The sequence below is a fragment of the Choloepus didactylus genome, chromosome 2, assembly GCF_015220235.1.
Source record: "Choloepus didactylus isolate mChoDid1 chromosome 2, mChoDid1.pri, whole genome shotgun sequence".
Taxonomy (NCBI): Eukaryota; Metazoa; Chordata; class Mammalia; order Pilosa; family Megalonychidae; genus Choloepus; species Choloepus didactylus.
Window position 1 is genome coordinate 192223077 of NC_051308.1, and position 25067 is coordinate 192248143.

The window sequence follows — 25067 nt, forward strand, 5'->3', positions numbered from 1 at the left end:
GCAAGCTGTTTTCAGAGGGAGAACACCAAGACTGCTAAGAAGGCTGTCACCACCGTAGGGAGAGGATGGGACTGCAGGAGGTGGGAGGGTAGCTTCTGCAGCGGGAAGGGCCTGTTCTAACTCTCCTCCTAGGCAGCAAGCTCACACAGAGAAGGGAAGGCAGCACCCAAGGAGGAAAGGCCCAGCTGGGGTTCAGCAAACTGGGGTTCCAGGCCTGCCTCAGCAAGCCCCAGCTCTGTGACCTGGGCAAATCCTTTCTCTCCCCCGAGCCTCTCTCATCTGCTGAGCATAAAGAGTAAAAAAGAAGCCTTTTGCCAAGCACCGAGTTGGCGCGCCCTGCATTTGGCAACGCACCTGTTTTTCTGGTGCACCTGGTTGTGCAATGCAGGCGTCTAAAAGCCGCTGAACAGCGAAAGCGGAAACACCACAGGGCGCTCCCGGAGCCGAGGCTCGGACCCACCCATCTGCGGGAGGCGGCCACGGGAGCAGGAGGCTGCTGCGCCCTGGGCCTCCTTGCGCTGACCCTTGCCTCCCGCGCCGGGCTCGCTCAGGGGGCGCCCACATCCACGGCCCTCTCCAGCCTCCGGGGCCAAGGCGAGCCCTGGAGAGCAGCGGGACAGCCATGGAGGAGCCGGAGGCCGTGGCCGAGGACCTGGACGCCCTCATCGACGACCTGGACTACCTCCCGGGCCATTTCCACCTGGAGATGCAGCTGAACTTCGAGCCGCGCTCGCCGGCCCGGCTTCGCGCCCGGGACCTGAAGCTGCAGCGGGAGGGCTTGCGGCAAGAGCTCGAGCTGGCGGCTGCCCCGCAGCGCCCCGCCGTGCGCCAACTCCTGGGAGCCTTCGCCTTCTACCTGGAGGAGCTGGACGAGGCCCGTGAGCGCTTCCTCGAGGTGACCCGCGAGGACCCGGGCAACCTCAACGCCTGGGCCAACCTGGCGCACGTGTACGGGCAGCTGGGGCAGGAGGACGAGGAAGAGGCGTGCGCCGGGCGGCTGGCAGGACTCATGGGCCTGGAGGCTGGCCCGGAGGCGGCCGGGGGGCCCCAGCTGCGTGCGGCGCGCTGCCTGGCGGAGCAGGGATACGCGCACGGCTTCGACGTAGGCTGCGCCAGCCCGGCGGAGCGCGCGCGGGTGCTGGCGGCGGGCATCGCACTCTACGATAAGGCGCTGGGCTACGGGCAGCAGGTGGGTGACCCTCATCCCCAGGCCGGGAGGGCTGGCGTCGTGGCCCCTTCCATATGCAGGGACCCTACTCGGGCACGCCTCAGCACCCCAGATTCTTCTCAAACGCTGGCTCGTCAGCCTCCGGAATACCTTTCCTGTCTGCCTGGCCTCTCCAGTGCTCCGTCTGGGATCAGTCCTGTAACTCCTCTTTCCTGGGCTAGCAGGTGGACCAGCTTCCTAAGGAGGCTGCCAGCTTAGGTCTCTTCTGGCAACACCACAAACAAGCCTCATCAACTCATCCCCTTACCTTGCTCCTACTATTTCTGCCACCTCTCTCTCCCTCACCACACTCCTCATCCAGTCAGACCCCAAATCCTAGCCATTTCACTTCCTTATATCTCTGAATCTGTCCTCTCCTTCCAGCCTCCCTCTGCTGGCCCAGCCTCCCTCATTTCCTGCCTAGAGCAGGGCAGAAGCCTTGTCTCCCCTGGCTTCCTGCCCTCCAGTTTGACCCTTGCCCTCATCCCCCACCCTGCTGCCAGTGTCATGTTGCCCAGTCTTGCTGGCCGTGTCCTGCAGCTGCTTATAGCCCCTCAGTGGCTCCCCAGTGCCTGACAGATAAATCCCAGCCTCGTCTGTGGGCACCTGAGGCCCTCTGTGGTCGACCTCTGCACTCTCCCTCTGCCGTGGTCCCCCTCGCAGGCCAGGCTGTTGCCACATTCCACTTCCCCTTGTTACCTGGTAGGCCACGTCCCCTCACAGCCCAACTTGTCTCTTTCCTGGCGTCTTCCTAGGGTGCCCTCTGTTCCACCTTTGCCCAGAAGGTTCTCTCTAGTCTCGAGTTTGTCCCAGACATTACCCAGACTGGGTCAGTTTCCTCCCCTGGGCTCCCAGGACTCTATTCATTCTCTCCATCCGCAAGTCTGGTTCCTCAGCTCAACCTTGAGGGCTTGGAGAGTGGGGTCATCTGTCTGGTTTACCACTGTAAATCCAATACCTGGAGCAGTGCCTGGCACACACTGGCACTCAATAAGTGTATCTTGTATAAATGTATGCGCAGCCCAGAGCCTGGCACTTAAATAGACAAATGCTGTGTGAATTTGTTTTCTATTGCTGCATAACAAATTTCCCAAAACCTTAGCAGCTAAAAACAACAAGGCTTTATTATCTCACGGTGTCTGTGGGTCAGGAATTGAGGCCCAGCTTAGCTGGGTGCCTCTGGGTTGTGGCCTCATCTGCAGGCTTCCTTGGCTGGGGGAGGGAGGCTCTGTTGGTGGGGTTCAGTTGCTCGATGGCAGTTGGCCAGAGGCCTCCCTCTGTTCCTTGCCACACGGATGGGCAGCTCATGATACGGCATCTGAATTCTCTCAGAGCAAGTGAGCAAAAGAGTGAATGGGAGCGTGAGCAAGAACAGATACCCAAGATGGAAGCTGCAGTCTTTTTTGTAACCTCGTCTTGGAGGTGACATCCCATCACTTTGCTATATGCAGTTCACTAGACTTGAGTCAGTAGGTCAGCCCACGTTCGGGGGGTGGGTGGGGATTGCACAAGTGTGTGCACCCAGGAGGCAGGGGTCACTGGGGCCATCTCAGGGCCACACTAGGCACCGGATGACAAAAATGGTGGGTGTGGAGGCCATGATCCTCTTCCTCTGGAAGGGAATCAAGAGGGGAATCATGACTTTTCCTTGAAGGCACAGCACTGGCTGGGTTGATCTAATAGTCATGACGTTTTATAATGTTTTAGGTTTGTAATATTTAAATAACCACAAGCCCTCACCCATGGGTAGCACATCCCATTCACAAAATCTGTATACACCTGGCCAGTGCTTTTCTACCAAACCTTATGGTTCCTGTGAGAGGGCAAGTGGAAGTCAAGACCCCAAGGAGTGCAGGCTGGAGAGCATGGGCTTGACTTCGGGGGGGCAGTGTGGGGTAGAGGCTAAGAGGGTAGACCCTGGGTCAGATGGCCTGATCCAAATCTTGACTCTCCCTCACTCTCTTACCTCAAATTGGCACTCAGTCTTTCTAAGCTTTAGTTTCCTTGTCTATAAAATGGAGATAACAGTGGTACTGGTGTCAGGGTAATTGAGAAGAGTCAGTGAGCTGATTCACACAGAGGCCCAGAGCCAGGTCTGGGATGGGGAGCATCCACATGTGGTAGTGTTATTAGGACTCATTATTGAGGTTCCAGCAACTCTTCAAGGCTGAGTGTGTTGTTTGCATTCATCCTCTTGGCAGAATGGAGATTCACCTTTATGTCTTGGCTGGTTACATTCTCCCAACAGCCCTGGGAGGACAGCATTATTATTGGTCTACAGTGGAGATGGCTTATGTCCTGGTTGAGAGCACTGGCTCTGGAGCCAGGGTCCTCACTGTGTGACCCTGGGGGAGCCTCAGTTTCCTCATCTGTAAAATGGGGCCGTCCCTCATTTGGCTGCTGTGTTAAGCTTCATAAAGCACCTAAAATAGCACCTGCACAGATGTGTGTGGAGCAGGATCAGAGGCCAGACCTGCCTCTCCCCAGCTCTGAGAGCCCTTCAGTACTGCCTGAGAGAGCCTCCTCTGCCCCCAAGCTGGGTGTACATGTGGTCATCAAGGGACCCAGGTTTCCTGTTTTAAATTCTGAGCTCGGCCTTGGTGACCAGCCCACCCTCAGTGGGGCTAAAGAGCCCTGGGCTGGGACCCAGGAGGCCCGGATATCATCTCAGCTGCAACACTGACCCACTGTGATCCTTCTCCTCTCAAGGCTGTGATCTCCCCAGGGGTCAAATGGGTTGGGGGATGGATTGTATGGTCTCCAAGGTCCCTTCCTGCTCTCAGGATGTGGATGATCAGGGAAGGCTTCCTGGAGGAGGTAAGCAGGAAGGCAGAGGCTTGGAGAATGCAGAGAGAGGCTGACTTCCTCTCTGCCACTAGTCAGCATGGCAACAGTAGGTGACACTCAGCTGAGGAAATGTCAAATAGGTAGAGGCTGTGGGCTCTGTGCTGGTTCCTTGGCTCTTGTCCCAGTTCTGGAGAAAGCAGAATTACTCAGTCCCCAACACAAACCATAAGAGAATGTTGGGAATTTGCAGCTTATCTGAAAAATTGTATTACAATGTCTACTCCACATGATTATTAGATAAGATCGTGCTTATGAAGTCCCTGGCACAGAGTAGGTGCTGAAGAAACAGTTTTTGCAATCAAGACGACAATGGTTTCATTATAGTTAGATCAGGACGCTTGGGTTCGAGCACCCAGCTCTGTTATTGTTTTGCTGTGTGACTGTGGACAAGTCATTTGTGTCTCTGGGCCTCAACTTCTGCTTCATAAGCATTAAATTATAATAATCTGTGCCTCAGGTTTACTGTAATTATCCAATCAAATGATGGGGTAAAGGTGCACCTAAACCAGTAAATGTCTGAGTGGCATTTACTCAACATCTTAACATTTCTTGAGTACCTACTGTGTGCCGGGCTCTGTCTTTAAGAAGTTACTACCTTTAAGAAGCATGAGGACACAGGGAGAAGCAAAACATTTGTTCCCTAGTTAACAAGCCCTGCCTGAGCCCCTCCCCTAGCAGCTTAGGCAAAGGAATGTGCCATCAGGTCACAGGCATTCATTACATGGCCCGTGTCATGTGATGAGCGTCTCTAAGTGCCATAGGCCCAGAGACCATATTTTCTGAACCCAAAACAGGGCCCCGGAGGTGGACAATGGAGGTGCACACTGGGGACATCAGGACCAAATGTGGGAGTCAGCTCTGACCTGGATAGCGACAGTGACTGAGTGTCAGAGAAACACTCCTTCAGCAGACATGACTGAGAGAGGCTTCTGGAAGAGGCAGGAGTGCCCTGGCGGGAATCAGCGTGGGGCATTCCCAGGCAGGAGCCTTAGTGACAGCTTAACTGGAGGAGGGGGTGAGCCCGGAAGGAGGGCAGCCAGAAGCTTGTCTGGAAACAGCTGTGAATGCCACAGGATGGTCCCGAGTTGCTGCTGATAGTCTGAAATCTGGTTCCCACCTTCCTCTTTAGCCACATTTCCTCTTTCCCCTTATACCTTACTTCCAAGAAATTCCGAACTACTTCCAGCTCTCCAAACATGCCTTGCTGTTTCACACCTCCATGTACAGGTAGGTTCTTGGCCTAGATGGGAAACTCTGACCCATCCATCAAAATTCAGCTCAAATGTCACCTCCTCCTTGAAGTCCTCCTTCCCTTAACACCCCAATAATATTAATGAATGTCTTTTCTTCCAGACCTTCTCTTAGTCCTCACCTATGATAACCATCTGTGTGGGAACTGGGGCATAGCAAAGTTAAGGGACTTGCCCAAGGTCACAGGGCTAGTGAGTGGCAGTTGAAATCCACTCCTCTCTGCCTGCCTTCAAAGCTGTTGCTCTTTCTGGAGAGGTTGGAGAAGTGGGGATGCAGTAGGTATAGCACGGATGGCTGGTGGGGTGATGGGAGGAGACCCTTTACAGGAGGCCTCCTGGAAATCTATGGAGGAGGAAGAGTCAACGGAGAGGACAGGGGTTGCGGCGTATCAGAGAGGGCGGGGAGGATGACAGCGGGAGACCGAGTCAGAGGCGGGGCCGTGGGGGAGGGGGGGGTGGGGCAGTGGAGGCAGCAGTCCTGGGAGCCCCCAGCAGCTGGGGGTGGCTGGTGCTCTGGTTCCCGCCTGGGCTGCAGCTTCAAGAGATTTTCCATCCTAGTGGGGGCTGGGACTGTCCCTGGCTGGGGAGAGCCTCTGAGCTCAAAAAAGCTGCTAAAAAACCACGAACAGCCATTCATCTGCTAACTAAAACTATAAAAGTAAACATAAGAAAAGCTAATAATTCAGTCCGTAATCCAAAAATAGGCAGGATGTTTGTGCGTGGGTGTGTAAGTCTTTGTGACTTCCTTTCTCTGCTCTTCATCCCCTCACACTACTCTTCCTTAAATTACAAAAATATGGAGACACAGATTGCTTCTGTCTGTCATTCCTCCCCTCCTCCCACCACCTCCTACACTTGTGTGTGCGCAAACACACACACAGCCACAGATGGACCCGGTGGCAAGTTCAGTGGGTATTCAGAACATAAACTTTGAAGTTAGTTTAAATTCCGCCTGCCTCACCAGGTGGCTGCAGGGAAATCACTTCACTTCTCTGAGCCTCAGTTTCCTCATCTGCAAAATGGGATGCCGATGTTGATCTCACAGGATTGTCGTGAGGACTAAGAGAGAGGACATTGAAAGCTCAGGCAGGGGCTCAGCTGCTCCCCCACCCGCTCCTACTCAGCACTTTGCTGGTACTCTGTGATGCCTCCGGCTTACCTCAAAGTGATTTCTGCCTTGCCCCCTGGAAGGCGAGACCCCTATCTTGGGCCTCTCTCCATCTCTCCCTTCACCCCCCAACCCCCACCCCACACACATACACTTCCAGGGTGGAGCACAGGGCTGGAAACCCAAGAGGAGCTTGCAACCATTATTAAATTTAATTTTGTTGAATAATTTCAAGTCTTAAAATTCCTTTTTCTTTTTTCTTTAAATAAGTAATATCCCTGCCCCATGCAGTGCACATACATACACACAGGTCTGTCCTGTCCCCCCACACACACAGGTACGCACACAGTTACACAACGTGCACACACGTGGTTCTTCACGGCCCTGGGTGCCAACCACGACCACAGTGGGTACCATCTAGTCTATGCCTGCGTGCCCAGCACTGACCTCAGAATTATACGTTCATTAGTGCATTTGATCTTTATATAAATCCCACAGACCCGCTTACAGTTGGCTGTTGTGATTCTCCGTCTCACAGAGGAAGTAATTTAGGCTCAGGGAGGGAGAAGTAGCTTTTCCAAGGTGTCACAGGGCACCAGAGGACCCCTCCCCGATTTCAGCAGCCAGCTCAGGCCGGCCGGGGAGGGAGGCGGTGCTGCTAGGCCGGGCGGCCACCTCAGTCAAAGGTGTGGGCATTCCAGTAGCTGGCCGAGCCCAGCGGGGTGGGGACCAGCGGGAGAGGCCGTGAGGGCCAGGTGGGTCAGCCACCCTAGGGTCCCTCCTGCACACACACACACAGCCCTGCCACTGCCAGGGACAAATCCTGCCCTCAAGGAGCTGCACCCTCCCCCCGCCCATAGCCCTTCGGCCTCCCACATCCCCACCCTGCGCCCCTCAATCGTCCTTTCCTGCTTTCCCTCGGAACCAGAGCTGCCCTTGCCCCTGGCAACTCAGTCACCGGAGCATGGCAGGTGCACTGGCTGTGACCCCACGGTCAGAGCTAGGTGTTGGAGTCTGCAGACTGAGGGGATCCCTGCTCTGCCGGCCACTAGATGGGTGACCGTCTCTGAGTGTCCGTGTCTTCATCTGTGCAGTGGGGCCCACCAGTCTGACCCAGCTGTAGGAGGCGGAACTGCGGCCACAGAGGGAGGGCCCAGCCCTTCTCGTCTGCATCCCCTGGCCAGGCCGCAGGACCACGGACACAAGGGAACCCCGGGAACTCTGCTTCTCAGGGTCTCCCCTCCACCTCATCTCTCTCTCCCCTCTCCTGCCCCCTTCTGCAGTCTGCTTTTACCCTAGCCTAGAACAAGTCTTGGGAAATGAACATGACATTGCGGGAGAGTAGGAGGCCAGGCTCTGGGTTCTTGTCCAGCTCTGCTCCCGACTGCCTCTCTGTGAGGCAGTGAGCAAGCCCCTTGCCTCCCCCCCACCACCTCCAGCCCTTTCTCCTCCCCTCATGAATGAGTAGGCTGGATGCAGTAGTGGCTGAGGTCATTTCAGGGACAGGAAGGGCTTTGAGAAGCAGAGAAGTGGGGAAGGAGCGAAGCTCCCAGCAAAGGAAATGCATAAACAAACAGGTAAGAAAGCAGAGGAGGAGCTTGGGGCACACTGGGGACAGTATTTTAAGAACTTAAGAACTGATCTCCAAATTACAAACTTTTTGAGAGTATGGCAAAGTTTCTCCTCCCATGATGCTTGCAAACACACTGTCTCTGTCTCTCTCTCTTTCACACACACACACGACTCAACAAATCTGAGTGGTTTGACTTGGTTCAGCTAGAAAAGGATGAAATGGATGAAACTGGATGGTGATAAAGGCACTGTGCACTCAGGTGCTTTTCATGGATTATCTTACTTGATCCTCGCAAAAATGCTGGGGTAGCAGAGCTGTTGTTAACCCCAGTCTACCAATGAGCTAACTGAGGCTCAGAGAGGTGTGGTGACTTGCCCGAGGACACACAGCCATCAAGTAGCCAGTAGGAACTGAACTCAGGGACAGCTTTCTCAAGGGTCATCAAGGATCTGGCTGAGGGACAGCGTTCCCAAGGTTCCTCTGAAGGCCTTGGGGCCGCTCACGTTTGCATCTATCATTGCCTTCTGTTTTAAAGAGTTTGCTGCTGGCTTCTCTCTCCTGCTTACATTGCAAGTTTGAGCACTGGGCCTTCCCCTCTTCATAGAAACAGGACCCCAGAACCAGAGTTGCCTTTAACATCATCTGGCCCGACTGCCTCTTTTATAGGAGGAAAGATAATGTACATTAAATGCTGAGCACAGCACTGACCTACTGAAGGAGCTGAGAAAATGCAGCCATCACTGCTATTAATACAGAGAGTAGGAGACTTTTTCAAACTCTCCGAGTCACTAGTGGTGGTAGAATAGGATTCAAACCCAGGACTAGACAGAGGATGGCCCCTGTTTTCTAGGGACGGTAGAAAAGGGAAGTTGCTCAGCAAAGGGCCAGAAGTAACAAGTCTAGGAAACCAGCATGAAGCAAAGAAGACCTCCAGGGTCTGTGCCTAGAGGAGAGGCCTGGGATCAAAAAGGGGGTAACAAAGGGGGACTGCAATCAATCTGCTGCTCAAAACTTAAAATCCATGTGGAGCCAGGGCACCCCAGACAGGACCAAAGAGGTGATTTACATCGATGACATAGCACCCATGCCCCAGATTCCATCCACGTGGTGGCATTTAACCTGACAACACACCTGTGTTGCAGGCAGGCCAAAAGGGATCATCCCATTTATAGAAGCCGAAACTGAGGCCCAGCCTGGGGAAGGGGTCTTTCTGGGATCCCTCAGGGAGTTAGAGGCAGGGGTGGGACTCCAATCCCATCCTTTCCGCCCCCCCCCCCTGCACCCCTGCCTTTTACTCCCCATACTCCCCATTGAGGACCATTGAGAGTGTCAACCCTGGACAGCTCCGTGTGGGGAGGAAACGGCCCCTTCCCTTGCCTTGCTTGTGCACATCACCATAGGTGGCAGGGCAGGTGCCAGCAGGGCCGGTGCCTGGTACAGCAAGGGCAGGGCTCTGGGCAGGAAAAAGAGGCTGCTCTGTGTCATCACAGAGGACTTTCCAGTTGTGCAGGAAGAGCACATCCTTGAGGCCTGCCACCTCGTGACTTTCATTTCTGCAGTGTCAGCCTTCTCGGGGGCAGCGTGATGAGGTGGAAAGAACGGGTGTGGGCGGGAGACTGATCTGGACTTGAATCCTGGGAATTCTGCCCTGGACCGTGGGGCTGGGCCACTGGCTTTTTTCTCAGCCTCTGTTTCTTCAACCGTAATAGGAGGATGCATTACACATTCTAAGGCTGCTGTGAAAATTCACTGCCACGATGCACTAACATATCCAATGGCTGATCGACGCTCAAGAAGTGTTCCTTCTCTTTCGTCTTTGTCATCGACTCCCCATCCCAGGAAGGGAATTAGTCAGCTCTCAAGAATTGACTCTGAAATGTAGAATACAACCATCATTAGGGGCAAAGTGCAAACTGCAAGGCAAATATTTTTCTTAAGAACCAACAAGGTCTCAGAACAGCCTATTCAAAGGTGTACAGATTTGTAAACCTTTGGTCCATTAAAAGATCTTTGATCAAAATCCCGTAAAATAGCTGAGATCCTCCAAAATTTCCTTCTTTGGGAGCCACCTTCTGGAAAAAATGGAAAGGAAAAGATCCATTCTTATACCTGCCTGAGGTAGTAGATACTTGCTCCTGTGCTGGCTTATCCCAATTCTAGTGTCCTGATAAGTCACTGACCTTTGTCACTCACCCGTCCAGCTGTAGGAACTTGGATCATCAGGCTTTCCTGAGGATCACAATTTCTGGTCCTCTAACTAACTTAACAAGACGTTAAACAGAGAGACAATAGATGAATGGATGGATGGATAGATTAGATAGATAGACAGATAAGATTGAAAGAGTGATATAACAAATGCGGCAAAATGTTAAAAGTTGGTAATCTGGAAATCTGCTTGTTTGGGTAGGGGGTATATTGCAGCTTTCCGTATAATTTCGGTATTATTTTTGTGACTTTCCTGTAAGTTTGATATTATTTCAAAGTAAAAAGTTATAACAGGAAAGATACATCTGCTAGCCCTTTTTTACCCCATGCTCAGCAGTGTGGCATAGGGGAAAGTCTAGTGCAGTGTGCGGTAGAAGGCCCTGTTAAAACACAGCTTTCTGGGCCCCACCTCAAGAGTTTCTGACTTAGTGGGTCAAGATTTTGCATTTCTGTTACGGTCCCAGCTGCTGCTGGTTGGGAACCACACTTGGAGAACCTCTGGTCTCGCGTCGTAAAGGTGCAGAGACCTGGAGCTGAGCTGCTGAGTTCCCAGCTCCACTGTCCTCTAACTGGGTCTCTCTGGGTACCTTATCTGATCCCATCTGTGCCACAGTTGCCGCCTCTATAAAATTGGGATAATAATAGCCCCTACCCTCATAGGATTATTGAGACAGTCGAATGTAACATGTAACATGTAAACTGTGTGCCTGGCACATAGTAAGTGCTCAGTAAAATTTACTATTATTACCATAACTAAAAGAGCACTATCTCCAGGTTTCAGCCCAGACTTTCACAATAGTCATGTGACTTTGAGGACATCAGGTCATTTCAGTTTTCCCATCCGTACAAAGAGGATAACGATACTCACTTTACATTCCTCACAGGATGTTCTAAGGATCAAACAAGGATCTGTGGGAAAGCACTTTGTAAATGGTAAATTGCTGTACAAACAGTAGCTCCTTGCAGCTAGATGTCATGGGCAGAATGTGAACTTGAAGTCAGGTTAAGTAGGCAAGTGCCTTTGCTTCTTTGAGCCTTGGTTTGCCCATCTCTAAAATGAGGAAAAATGATAGCGATGACCTCAGAGGAGCTGGGAAATGTTCTGAGCACCCCTCCCTCGCTCTCACCTGCAGCTAGTTTCAGGGTCTGCGGACTTCACTTAGGGTCAGCGCTGGGAACCGGGCCTCGCCTGTTTCCCTCCCACACATCTGCACCGAGCAGAGGCTTAATTTGAGGCTCCTCCAGCTTGAAGCCTGGACCGACTCACACACTGACCACCCGCCTCTGGTATCCCCCCCCCCCCCCCGGAATCCCCAGCTCACAAGGTTTTGATGAGGATTAAACAAGAGAAAAGGTGGGGGCTCCTCTGCAAACTCGCCTCTTCTGCTTGTAGAAGCCTCAGAGCCTCCTCCCAGGCTACCTTCAAGCACCTTGCCTTGGGGTGCCATAAACTTTGTAAGTGAATTCCTTGCAGCCAAAAGAGGTTTCACAGCAATGTTATTCTCCAGGAGGGAGGTAGAACAGCTCCTTCCCTGCTCCAGGAGGGGAGGGGGCATTCAGGGACTTGTTTAATTTAATTTAAAACAATAGCACTCTGGCTTGCCAGGTTGCCCCTGGTAACAGCTTCAGCTGCTGCTTTGGTTACAACCAGAAGGATTTTTAAAGAGACAGACCATTTTAAGGCCAGAGTTGCACAGCAGAGTAAACAGCCTCCACCAGCTTTATCAAAGGAATAAAGGATTAAAGCCCAGACACATGAAGTCTCAGGCTGCCTCCATACCACAAACTCCCATTCCATATCCATTGACCCCGTCTGCAATCCCGTAAGCCTTCCTGCAAATGTTACTCTTAAGTGGGATCTGCTGAAGGACTACGTTTGGGATTTGACACACAGATGCCACTTGGCTACTTTTTAAAAATGCAATTTTAGTCTTCAAGGTGAGAGAGAGTATAGTCTTAGGAGTTGCCCCTGCAATTCAGGCATACTGCCACCAGGTGGTGGTATTGTTTGGTAGGGCAAAGTGTAACCAGGCTCTTAACTTCTTTGATGACTATGGAACAGTGAGCAGAGTGATGGTGAAACCACCAGATTTTAAGCTCTGATGCTAACTAGGATGTGGCCTCGGGTCACACTTCATCTCTCCGGTCTCTGTGTCCTTGGATATATAATAATGAGATTGATGAAATAAATGAGTGTTGAGGACAAAGCTTGGGGCTAGGACCGTGAAGGCATGGGTTTAATTCTCAGCTCTGTAATGTACTGGCTGTGTGGTTTGGGGCATGTCATTTAATTTCCTGCAGCCTGAGTACTGAACAAGAGAGTGGCTGGGAACTCCACAGAGGCAGGGAGAGCCCAGAGGACAATATATTACCCTCCAACACCAGGGACCTGTGTTGGAAAGGTGCCTGGGACCAATAGGGGCTCTGTGGCCCTGAGAGCACAGTGGGGAGTGGAGAGCGGGGTGGACTACAGGGCCAGAGACCTCATTGCCCCATGGGGAACTGACACATCTCAGGTCACCATGAACAAAGCACCCTCCTAGACAGCCCTAACCTCACTCAGCTCTAACTCGAACAGGAGAAAGGATGAGACATTTATGGAGCACAAACCCTGACAGAGCACTGCTCTCATATCTCCTGTGAGGCCAGGGTTATTCCCTTTGCAGATAAAGGCATAGCCTCCGAGGGTAAAATTCACCCAGGGCTGCCTCCCTCATATGGCCAGGCTTGTCAGACACAGAGCTTCTGCTCTTTGTATAATAGTCCCCAAAGTCTGCTAAACCTGTTTCCAGTTGTGGCTACACCTCTGCATCGAGTTTAAACAGAAGGGAGGTTCCCTCTCTCCTCACCATGAGTCAGTTTAGCCAACCACAAAGTGGGCACGAGGACAAAGGTCATGAGATTGTACATATACACAGCCAAGCAGCCTAATATGGTCAGGCTGGGACATTATGTCAAGGGCTTTAGCCGGCTTGGCCCATGGTGGTTGTACTGTTAAATCCAAGTCCCCTTCCTGCATCAGATAAGTTTAGGTAGATAAAGCAGATAAGGTTAACACATTCTTTTGCTTTGGTGAATGTTCCCCACTTCTCAAGGATGCCCTTTTACCCTTGGGACTCTTCTCTCCTCCAGACAGCTGTATTCCCAGTGAAAGCCCCAATATGTATATTCCCACCTAAGTAACAGGACTACCCCTTGGAGGTGACGTGAATATATGGTACTGCCAGCTATAGTCCATTCTATGGCTCCCCACTGCCCTGCAGGTGTGGCCCAGGTCCTGAGTCCTCCTGATCTGCCCCTGCTGGCTTGTCTCCCTGCCCTTTAAACCCTCCACTCCATGTTCCAGCCACACAGGGCTACACACATACCCTGATTCACCGTGCTTGCTCACCATCTCCACCTGAGTGATTCCTGCTTACCCTTGAGGACCTGCCCCTGCCACAGCACCTCATCTTCTGAAAAGACTTGAGGATACTCCTGGATTGGATAGGATGCTTCCTCTGGGCTCCCATAGCCCCTGGTGTTCCTTCTACTGTAGTTGTGTCTTTGAGTCTAGTTTCCCACCAGACCAGAAGTCCCTGATAGCTGAGTCTGCCTTATTCTTCTCCTGTCCCTGTTGCCCAGCCCAGGACTACACAGGCAGAGAAATATGATTGGGGGGGCTCCCTCTGGGCAGTATGGCTTGGGCCTGGGTTCCAGTACTTTTCCAGTCCTTGCCTTAGTGGGCAATCAACACTTAGTGGGCTCTGACCCCAATTCCTTCAAAGGCTGACTCACACAGCCTCCTCCCACACTCCCTCCAAACTCCCCAATGAGCCTCCAAGGTCCCCCCAGAGCAGCCGTGGCCTAAGTTGCCAGCGTTAGCTCCTGCTATACCTCCTTCAGACACACCATGCCCCAACTCACCAGGCTGCCTCTTTCTACACGTGCCCCATACTTTTCTTGTCTCTATGCCTCTGCTCCTGCTGAATCCTCCATCTGCATTCTGCTCCCTCTGAACCCACCTGAAATGCCTCATCCTCTTCTGTCTGGGAGTGACTTCGCCATCCTGCTGCACTTTCCTACATCACTTTCCTGGCCTTTATCAAACTTTGCCTTGTACTATAGTTGTTGGTCACCCAGGGTGGCGAAGGGAGCACGGGCTTTGGAGCCTAACAAATGGGTTCAAATCCCAACTCTGATTCCGGCAAGGTGCCTGACGCAGGGCAAGTCACTTGATGTCTCTGAACCTTAATATGCTCATCTGTAAAATTGGGATAATACGTATCTTATAGGTTTGTTGTGAGATTAAGTGAGATGATGGATGTCAGGACCCTGGCACCGGGCAGGCACTCAGGCGGGATCTTACTATTCATGCCTGGGTCTGTTCCGCCTGCCAGGCTATCAGTCAGTTTGGGTCAGGGTGCAGGTCCCATTCATTGCCACATCCCCACAACACCCACAGAAATGCTGGCTGAACTGAATGCGTTCACCCCAGCTGCTGGGAGTGGGGGTTGGAGGGATGGGGGAGCCCTGAGCTGAGGAGGCCATGGTGGGGAGTGGGAGAAGGTGAGTGCAGAATTGAGCCTTGAGATTAACGACAGGAGATGAATGTGGAGGGAGGGGCTGGAGCCCGAGGCAGAGCTGCTGATATGCACTGGGGGTTTTATTGGTTTTCATTAAAATTCCTTCCCGAGGCAGGAGCAGCTACTCCCATAAATAACGGCATAAATATTTTATCTAGTTCCCAAGTCAGCCTAAATGCACGGCAAGGTTGGCAAGAATAATAACAGGAAAACAGGTTCGGGGGGGTCCTGGGCTTCAGCTGAACTGGACTCACTTAACATGCCCAAAGGGGCTTTCTCAAGAAGATGGAGGCTGAGGGAAGGCACCAAAGGGGAGAGGCAGTGAATGATGGAGAGAAAAGAGTGACCAGTGAGGAGGGGAGGAGGGAAACCAGAGCACAGCTGGGAGAGCCAGGGGGAGGGGAGCTGAGCTTGCAGAGCAGGATGAGAGGAGAGCGAAATGTATTTCACATTTGCTCTGTGATGGGCAGACTCAGGTTCTGGGGCGTTCACTTGGGTTATCTTTTCAGAGCCTCTGGAGTCAGAGAAGGGAAGTGACTTGCTCAAGGTCACACAGCCAGTTAGTAGCAGAACCAGGACTATCATCAAAGGTGTTTAAGGCTGAAGCTCGTGCCCTTTCACTGTACTTGTTCCTCTTGGGGCCACACAGGGGGAAGGTGTGAGGCTCAGGTAAAACCTGAATGTAAGGATGAGGGCCTGAGAGCCTCACTCACAGCCACGCTTGCGGTTCTCTGCTTCCCTAGATCCCGATAGAGGAGAAAAGGAGCTGGTACTTCACCATGGCAACGCTCTTCATCAGGTCAGGCCTGGGTGGTGGTGGATGGGTGGGGGGGGGTGAAGGGAGAGACTTGGCCTGGAATCCAGGCTGGAGGGCGAGGGGAGAGATGGCTGAGCCCATCTCCATGGCGAGGGTTTCCCACGGCCTCTTCCCTGCTATTGGCCTGGGAAGGGGCTCACAGCGGGCAGGGGGCAGCTGGTAGGAGCTGCCAGCAAGGCACATCCCCTTCCGGTCACAGGTTGGATGGCATCTTCCTGGAGCTGGGCAGTGAGGAGCAGAAGAGGCTGCCCGCCTTCAACCGCACGCTGGCTCTGCTCCGGCAAGTCCTCAAGTCCTCGGACCCCCACCACCAAGGTAGGGGCCCTGGCAGCTGGGTGAGAGAGCAGCTTCTGCCTCACTCTCCTGCACTTGCCACCAGCCCTGCCTGCCTCTGTCATCATCCCCACCTCAAGGGCTGTCTCCCTTTCCTGGTCGCTGTTTCTCTTTTTCCCTCACCTTCTGTCTCATTTATTCATTTGCTCACCTCAAGGGGCTCACACCCATTGAACAAGTGAATCTACCGATTGCTGATCACTACAACTGCATGTTTCCAGGTCTGTGTCTCTTGACCTGGAGTGTGAGACATAGAGAGGACCTCTGTTTCCCCCAGATACAGTCCATCAGCCCCAGTTTATGGTGCAGGAGGTGGAGGCTCTGTTGGAGAGAAGTTGAGTGATTTTCTCACAAGGCCACACAGCTAGAACGGGGACTAGAACTGTCAGAACTGATGAAGAGTTGAAGTCAGAAGAGAGCTATGCACTTTAAATGAGGTCCCCTAAGTGGTAGATTAAGCAGAGATAAGCACTAAAAACGTGTTCATTAATTCACTCACATTTCCCCTCCCCCCCCCTTTGTCCGTCTGTCCCTTGAATGGAGCTGGTCCACTCCCTCCTTGTGGCTCCTCTCCCCCTCTCCCACCCCCCTGCATCCTACAGACCCCTCTCCCAATGCTCTCCCCCAGCTCTGGCCTGGTGCTACCTTGGGATGCTACTGGAGAGAACAGACACCTTCTCCACCACCCCCATGGGCGTCCATGACTACGGTTACTCGGGGACTGACTCCCTGGACTGCTTCGGCAAGGTGCGTGCCAAACCTGCTCTCCAAACCGGGAAGGAACCTGACACCCCAGCCTCCTCTCCCAGAACCCTCTGCTTCTGTGGGTATCATCTTCCATCTCCATCCTTCACCATGTGCCCTACCCTGGATGGACCCTTCCTCCAGACCTGTCTCTCCATCCTCTCTTCATTCAAAATAAAACAAAAGTGCTCCCTCTCAGGGTTCCTTTTTGCCTAAGAATAAGACCCTCCCAACCCCTAACCTGGCCCAAGATCATTTCTCCAGCCTCATCTTCTAAGCTATTCACTATTTCCCAAATACACCCTAGACTTTTCCCCTTCAAGCCTCTGTTCACACTGTTCTGTTTGTGGGGCATTCTCTCCCTTTCCTACCCCCCAATGACATAGTGAAAACAAGATGGGTGTAGCCGGGGTCCCTTTTCCGGCCAATTACAGGCCGTTTGACTTTGTGCAAGTCACTTAGATCTCTGAGCTTCAGTTTCTGTCTACTTATAGACTATTGAGAGGCTCGAAGGAGGTTGTGGATGAACTATGCACTGCAAACTATAAAGTGCTACTCTGTTCTTTATTGGCACCTCGATTATGTGGCAGCATCCACACTTGAATCAGGTTTAGTCTTTTCTGCAGGCCAAGGACTTGTAATATTCAGTCACCATAGGAATATGTATTCACCATAGTTCCCTGCATGGGAACATTCCTAATGTGTGCTGGTGGGTAGATTAATAAGCACTTTCTTGATAAAAGATCTTAGAATAGGGCAGAGCAAAAAACCTTCTGGTTCATAGTGTTCCAAGAGTTGTGTCCAATTCAACAAACACACTGCCTTCACTCCTCCTTGAACCCCTCCGCCGGAGCACAGAGATGACTAGACTGAGCCCCTCCCTGCAGGAGGTCACCATCTTCAAGGCAGTAACAAATGTACCAGGCAGCAGTCAACAGATATAGGAGATAAGGGCTGTGGCTGCCTAAGTATGGGGGAGGCAGAGGTTGATTCTGGCCTCCTCCTCCTGCCTGCCCTGAGGAAATGGGGGAGCACATATTGGGATGTGTCTGAGGAGGAGAGGTTTGCTTGGGGTCTGGAAGAATTCACTGGACATAACCGGCGAGCGGGGCAGGGAGCATGAGAGTGATTTGGCCTCTTGGAAGCTGAGTGCCCAGAGTGCTGGGTTCCATAATATGCCTGAACTTCTTGGCATGTGGCTCTGGGGAAGAGCATTGCATTGATATGGCTCCATCCAAAGCTGGGGTACCTGTAGGTTAGGCACATTTAACCAGTTCTGGCTAACCATCAAACAAATGCTGTGCTTTTCCCTCTTCCCTTCCTCAGGCCATCGAAATTGCCAAGGACCACCCCCCTATCCTGAATCGCCTGGCCAAAATCTTTCACTTCCTAGGAAAGCAGGATATGGCCATTGGAACCTGCAACATGGCACTGGATGTCCTCCGAGATCCGGAGCTCAACTGGCAGGCATACTGCACACGGGCCAAGGTGGGTCAGTCTGCAGCCCAACTCATCCTGACATTAGGAATCAGGGAATGAGGGTGAGGGAACCTTCATGGTGGAAGGGAACTTGGAAGACATCAAGGCACCCAGTTTGTGTTCTGTCAGGCTGTTGAATGAAAGAATAAAGGAAGCTTGTACCCACTGCAGAAATCCCTACTACAAGACCTTGGTCAGTGCCCCTCCAGCCTCTGCTTACCCGAGTGGAGTCCAACTGGACTGAAATCCAGTCTGGCTGAAATCTGGCCACTCCATTTATTACTGTGGGACTTGTGGCAAGCCTCTCACCCCTCCAAGCCTCAGCTCCCAAATCTGCAGGTATGGATAATAACACCTATTTTTAAATGTTGTCAGGAGACTAAATGAAGTAACATTGAAAGCACAGTGCCTGGAATAAAAGGTTCTCTTTAAAAGCAGGAGAGTATACCAGAAATAGTTAAATGTAGAGAATCAGAGTGCAGCCTTGGTTCTAATCCTACTTCACCACTTACATGCCATGGCACCTTAGGCAAAATACTCTTACCCAAATTCTGAGCCCCAGTCTCTTCATCTGTAGAATGGAACTAGTAGTACTTACCTCGTAGCTCAGAGGGTAGTTATGAAAATTAAAGTGGATTCTGTGTGTAAGCCTCAGCACCTAACACACAGTAAGAGCTCTGTAAGTGACTGCTGTTATTAGGTATATTTTAAAACTGACTCACTGTATCTTGAGGCAAGCCCCTACATCATCACTCAACTCTGCACAGGTCACATTTAGCTGAGAACTGCCTGCTTCTAGCATCTGTCACTGGTCCCAAATCTGCCCTCTGGAGCCCCTCAGAGACCTTGGAGCCCCAAGTTTACTTTGCCCTGGGATGAACAGGCCCCCGTCTTCTCAACTCGCTTTCACAGGATGTGGTGGTGCATCTGCTCCATGTCTTAGTCTCTGCAACATAATCATTTTGCCAGCAGGCACGAGGCAGGGCATCCCTTCATTGTAGTTGATGTTAAAATCATTAATAAGCATTCCTGTAACTCTCTGCATTGCACCAAGAACTTCCATTTTCATGGTCCAATTTAATGCTCCCAAGAACCCCGTGAGGGAAACCAGATGTGTGTTATTCCACAGGTGAGGTAACAGAGGCTCAGAGAGGTAGTGAACCTACCCAAGGTCCTGCATGCAATTCAAACCCTATTCTTCTCACTCCATCACTGTCTTCTGTCTTCCCAGCATGCTCGCTGCCTCCCCATAGCTCCAAAGGTCACACTTCCTACTCGATGACCAGACGAGCAGCAGGAAGAGAGGAGAGGGGATGGAAAGGAGGAAGGAACAGAAGAGAAGGAAACCCACATTACCTGTGTAGAAGCCTCAGCCCACACTGTGACCCATAAGTCCCAACAGGACCTAGCCCCATGACCTCTCAAACCCAGCCCCCACTGCCCTCCTGTCGCCCACTTCAGCAGCCACATTGGCTGCCTAGCTGTTCCTTATTTCGTGGAGCAGGATCTTGCCTCAGGACCTCTGCTAGGTTGCTCTTCTCCCAAATATCTGATTGGCTTTCTTCCTCACTTCCTGGAGGTCTTGATGAAAAAGGAAGCTTCTAGGGGCCACCTCACTAAAAATGTCAATCGTCAACTCCTCACCGACATTTTATGTCCTCCTTTCCTGATTTTCTTTTTTCTTAGCACTTATCATCCCCTCAACATACTATTAACTTATTTATCATGTTGATGTTTATTGTCTCTCTCCCCCACTAAAATATAAGCTCCATGAGAGCAGGGGGTTTTTGTCAATTTGCTCTTTGCTGTATCCTCAGTGCCTGGAATAAAACCTGGCATATGGTGGGCCCTTGATGCATATTTGGTGAATGAATGAATTCGGTGAACGGGCATCTATCATATGCTAAGTCCTGGCTAGGATCTGTTCTCCCACTTGTCATGGTCACTCCCCAAAAAGATATGAGAGAACTAATCTTTCAGATGTGGAAAATTAAAGGTTGCCCAATTGCCCCAGGTCCCATGGCTAATGGGGGAAGGGGGCACAGAGCTGGAATGCAAAACCATGTCCAGTTGACTCCAAAGCCAGAGCTTTCCCCACCCATGATGCTGTCATAATCAGAGCCCACCTGATGGCTTTAACGCAGTAATACCTTCCACATTCAGTGACCCTCTTTTCCTTACTTCCTCCTGCCCACCCCTATCTCTCTCCCCCTGAAACTCTAGATTTTCTAAATGCTTTAAGTGTGGGGGGGAAAAGGGTGGAAGTGGTGATGAAGGCAGGGGTCTGGAGTCATTCATAATTTGACACGTAAAAGTTGGGGCCACCTACCATTCTTCCCAAACTGCTTGCTTATATAGACTTTCAAAAATCAGTGCTACCATCCTATCTAAAAGTACTACCTCCCCCAGTCACTTCTACCCCAGTGCTGTTTTTCATAACACTTATCATTTGAAATGGCTGATGTTTATGATTGTCTCTCCCACTAGAATGTTAAGTTCCACCAGGACAGGGACCTCTTATGTCTTGTCACCACTGCACCCGCAGTACCTATCCCAGGGCTTGGCATACAGTAGGATCTCAATACATATTTAGTGAATGAATGAGGGAATGAATGAAGACTCTTACTTTATCCACTCCCCTCATTATACAGATAGGGAAATTAAGGCCCATTGAGGGGGAGTGGCTATCATGTTGGCACAGGACTAGTTCCTGGCCTGCTGGCTCCCAGTCTCAAGGGCTTTCTGCTGCACCACAGGGCCTCCCTGAGTGGCAACTGAGAACAAGACTGCTTTAATTCAGGGCAGAAAGGAGGGTGGTGGTCCTAGCTTGGAGGATCTTCCTTGAGCTGACTCTATCAGCAGATCCACATCAAAGCCTACCTGCACGACCTGGAGCGGGCCAAAATGGGGCTTGGAGGCATGCCTGACAGGAACCACCTCGCCTGCGCCAAGGCTGACCTCGAGGAAGTGGTCAAGGTGTGCCCAGGACTCAAGACCTACCTGGACATTGGCCAGGTAAGGCAGCCTATTTACTTTGTGTCAGACCAGACCTGGACAATGAGGACACCGAAAGGAACAAGGCGCAATCCCCCCTGCCTGATAACAGTAGCTGCCTCCCACAGCCAAGGGGAGGATTAAATGAGACAATGTGCTAGCATTTAAAACAGGGCCTGGCACCTTCTAAGGACTCAGTAAGTGCTTTCTGCGCTCAGGGATTGAGCACCAAGGAGATGACAGTATCAGTTTTACATATGGAGAAACTCAGGACCAAAGATTGACTCCCTGAAGGTTATATGGCTAAGCTTGGAGGGCATGGGACTGGAGTCTAAGTACTCTCTCTCCTTTTCTATTCAAGGTGCCTTGCAGGGGGGGCGCAGGACAAAATTTGTGATTAGTAATTGTAGAGGAGGGAGGGTAGAAAGGAGGGAATGAATGAATGCACGGGATTTGTTTTTTAAGTAAGTGTGGAAATGGAATGTGCCGGAAGCAGCGACTGGGGGTGTGTGGGTGGAGGTTCACACCCCACCCCACCCCACCCCCACCATCCCGCACCCCAGGTCTACTACTACATGGGCGTGGACGCGGTGCAGGAGCTGATGGCTGTGGACGAGGCGGCGCTGAACCAGGCTCTGGTCTTCCTGGCCAAGGCCGGGGAGTCGGAGCTGGGCGCCACGCTGCCCGAGCTGCAGCTGCTGCGCGGCAAGTGCCTGCGCATCAAGGGCGAGGAGGCCAACGCGGCGGCCTGCTTCAAGCGCGCCGTGGAGCTGGACGACGCGGGCTCGAACCACACCGAGGGCTTCGGCTGCCTGCTTGAGGCGCTGCTGGCGCAGTGGAGCCAGGCGCAGCTGAGCGACGGCGAGCTGGGCCGCGAGGTGGACGCCTGGCTGCGCCGTGCCCAGAGCAAGTATCCGGCGGCGCGCCTGCGCCAGGAGCTGCAGCGCGTGTGGCGCGGCCACACGGACGAGGTGCTGGGGCTGGCCCGAGCCTTAGTGGCCCAGGGCCGACCGGCGCTGGTGCGGCTGCTCTTCGAGACCATGGAGTTCGAAGGCGAGAGCGCACCACGAGGTCGCCGGGCACTCTCCGTCTGAGGCGCCTGCGCGCAGGCTGGAGGCCTCAAGGGGCCCCAGGCACATGTCATTGGACCGGGGTTGAGCGCGTGCCACCAGGCCGCCCTGCGATTGGCTGGCGTGTGAGAGGAGCCAATCAGATCTCTCTCGGGTTTGGAGAATGGGCAGTTTGAGGTGCCGGTGGAGGCAGGACTTTGGGAGAGCGAGGGAGGCTGGGGGCAGGCGTGCGAGGCTGATGAGGAACTGCCGGTTGAGGAGCATGCAGAATAAGATGACTGCTTGTCTCCTGAGAGAAACCGGTGGTTTTTCTAGTCCCCTTGCTCAAGCCCTGATGCCTGACTATCTATTATTGGATTCCCATGAACCGTATCCTATCCTTAAAATAAACTCTTTACTTAAGTTGGCCGGAGTGGGTCTCAGGTCCTGCTACCGGAAAAGCCCTGGCTGGAACAGAGGGCAAAGTGGCACAGTGAGCGACTTAAGGAGCAGAGCCCTAGCCTAAACCTGGGCACTCAGGGCTCCTTCCTCTCTGAAAATTTTCCAGCAGGCCTCTTGCCCTTGGCCAGCTTGGTGGGAAAGACCTCCCAAACATCCTGAAATACAGCCCATCAAGAGAACCTTTGCCTCACGTTCCCTTCCTTGCGGGAACCTACAAGCCTTGCCCATCAGGAAATGCCACCTGCACCCCATCTTGAACCTTCTATGAGAGAAGGAAAATCTTGCGACTTTTAAGCTTTTGGAATCGTAGTCATAAAATCTTAGACAAGGAATTTTTCTCACCAAAGACTTAGACTCTGATTGCCACCAAATCTTAGACTGGCCAAGTTAAGAGTCTTGTGGCCCCATTCACAAGAGGTAATTTAACCCCCAATTCCAAGTTAAGTTCTTGCCATGCTCCAGGAATGCTGGTTGGATGTAATTGCAATGGCAGGAAGCCCTACAATGGTTCCGTGATTTGTTTGGCTTTTCTCCCCTTTCATTAAAGAATTATACCCACTGCTTTGCTCATATCCCTAATCCTGGTAAGTTACCAGAGTCCCGTCAGCCCCTTTGAATTTCATCTTATATCTCCATTGACAGATGGGGAACAGACAAAAGTGCAGTTGCCTTAGAGATCATCCCTCCAGCCTCCTCATTATGCAGATGGAGAAGTGAGAGCCACTGAAGGGAAGTGGCTTGCCCAGAGTCACGTTGCCCATCCTCCTCACCCCTGTACTTCAGACTTACTTTCATCATTTTTCAGGTTTGGAAAAATACTAATAAATTTATTAATACTAAAGCATTAGTAGTTGATAAAGGTTCATGTGTCACTTTCCATTGGGACAATGCTCTAACTAATGGTGATTGTTCCAGTTTGCCAATGCTGCCGTTAAGCAAAATACCAGAAATGGATTGGCTTTTATTAAGGGGGGTTATTTGGTTACAAAGTTACAATCTTAAGGCCATAAAGTGTCCAAGGTAAGTCATCAACAATCGAGTACCAGGAGGCATCTCAGCAGCCGGCAGGAGCAGTACACACGGCCTTGTCCACTGCTCCCCCCAGCCCACTCCCATCCCTTCTCCACCCAAGACCTGTGACTTTCTCTAGATTCAGACCCTATCCCTTTCCCTTTGCTCCTGCTTCCCCAGACAGACAAACCATACAAGGTGGTTTGCTGGCAAAATGTGAAGTTGTTCCCCCAGGCTCCTGGATTGTTTGCTCCCTTCCTGTTTTTCAATCCCCAAAGTCATGCATTTCTCTCCCCATGGCTTCCCCCTCCTATCAAAACCTTTTCAATAGACTAACTTTCTGATAATCTCATTCACATTAATGGTATAAATGACTAATAAAGACCCACTATATAAGCAACAAAAGAAAAAATAGATAAATGAGACCTCATCAAAATAAAAAATTTTGTGCCTCAAAGTACTTTATCATGAATGTAAAATGACAACCTATGTAATGGGAGAAAATATTTGGAAACCACAAATCTGATGAGGGTTCAATATCTAGAATATGTAAAGAAATCCTTCAACTCAACAGCAAAAAGGCAAACAACCCAATTTAAAAATGGGCAAAAGACTTGAGTAGACATTTCTCCAAAGGGGATATGCAAGTGGAAAAAAACAAAAACAAAAACAAAAACATGAAAGGATGCCCAACATCACTGGCCATCAGGGAAATGTGCATCAAAACCACAATGAGATACTATTTCATACCCACTAGACTGGCTACTATTTTAAAAAATGGAAAAGTACAAGTTTGGAGAGGAAGTGGAAAAATAGGAGCACTCATTCATTACTGGTGGGAATGTAAAATGGTGCAGCAACTGTGAAAGACAATTTGGCAGTTCCTCAAAATTAAGTATAGAATTACCATATTACCTGGCAATCCCACTTCTAGGTATATACCCCAAAGAATTGAAAGCAGAGACTTGAACAGATATTTCCACACCAGTGTTCATAGCAGCATTATTCACAACTGCCAAAAGATGGAAGCAATCCAAGTGTCCATCAACCAATGAATGGATAAACACACAATGGAATATTCTCCAGTGAAGTTCTGATACATGTGACCTTGAAAACATCATGTTGAATGAAATAAGCCATACACAAAAGGAAAAATTTTGTGATCTCACTGATATGAAATATTAGAATAAGCAAACTAATAGAGTCAGAATCTAGAATATAGGTTACCAGGAGACAGTGTAGGGGTAGGAGATAGGGAGTTAAGACTTAAAATGTACAGAATTTCTATTTGTTAATGGATGGTAGTGGATGGTGGTGAATGCAATTAACAGCACTGAATTATATGTTTGAATGTGGTTAAATGGGGAAATGTTACATTGTATGTATGTTACTAAAATTAAAAAAAAAAATCCAAGCAATTGCA

At 51.2% G+C, this 25067-nt stretch overlaps 1 protein-coding gene across 2 annotated transcripts; it reads left to right on the forward strand.

Annotated features, from left to right (window-relative positions):
- Positions 1-70: 70 nt before the first annotated feature.
- TTC22 (tetratricopeptide repeat domain 22) lies at positions 71-24138 on the forward strand. 2 transcript variants are annotated; one of them, XM_037827128.1, is made up of 7 exons: positions 71-1189; positions 15499-15554; positions 15772-15887; positions 16534-16652; positions 17976-18137; positions 20988-21143; positions 21686-24138. In XM_037827128.1, exons 1-7 carry the CDS (start codon positions 623-625, stop codon positions 22214-22216), a joined length of 1707 nt encoding a protein of 568 aa, XP_037683056.1. In that variant the 5' UTR covers positions 71-622; the 3' UTR covers positions 22217-24138. The 2 variants fall into 2 exon arrangements, with proteins under 2 accessions (XP_037683056.1, XP_037683057.1); XM_037827129.1 differs by having other exon boundaries at positions 623-1189; positions 20991-21143.
- The last annotated feature ends 929 nt before the right edge of the window (positions 24139-25067 follow it).

Excerpts from the sequence above, each read along its gene's own strand:
- TTC22 (XM_037827128.1), top strand. The coding sequence starts at position 623 with ATGGAGGAGCCGGAGGCCGTGGCCGAGGACCTGGACGCCCTCATCGAC. Across the intron at positions 1,190-15,498 it reads CGCTGGGCTACGGGCAGCAG|ATCCCGATAGAGGAGAAAAG; the intron begins GTGGGTGACCCT and ends CTGCTTCCCTAG. Across the intron at positions 21,144-21,685 it reads CCTACCTGGACATTGGCCAG|GTCTACTACTACATGGGCGT; the intron begins GTAAGGCAGCCT and ends CCCGCACCCCAG.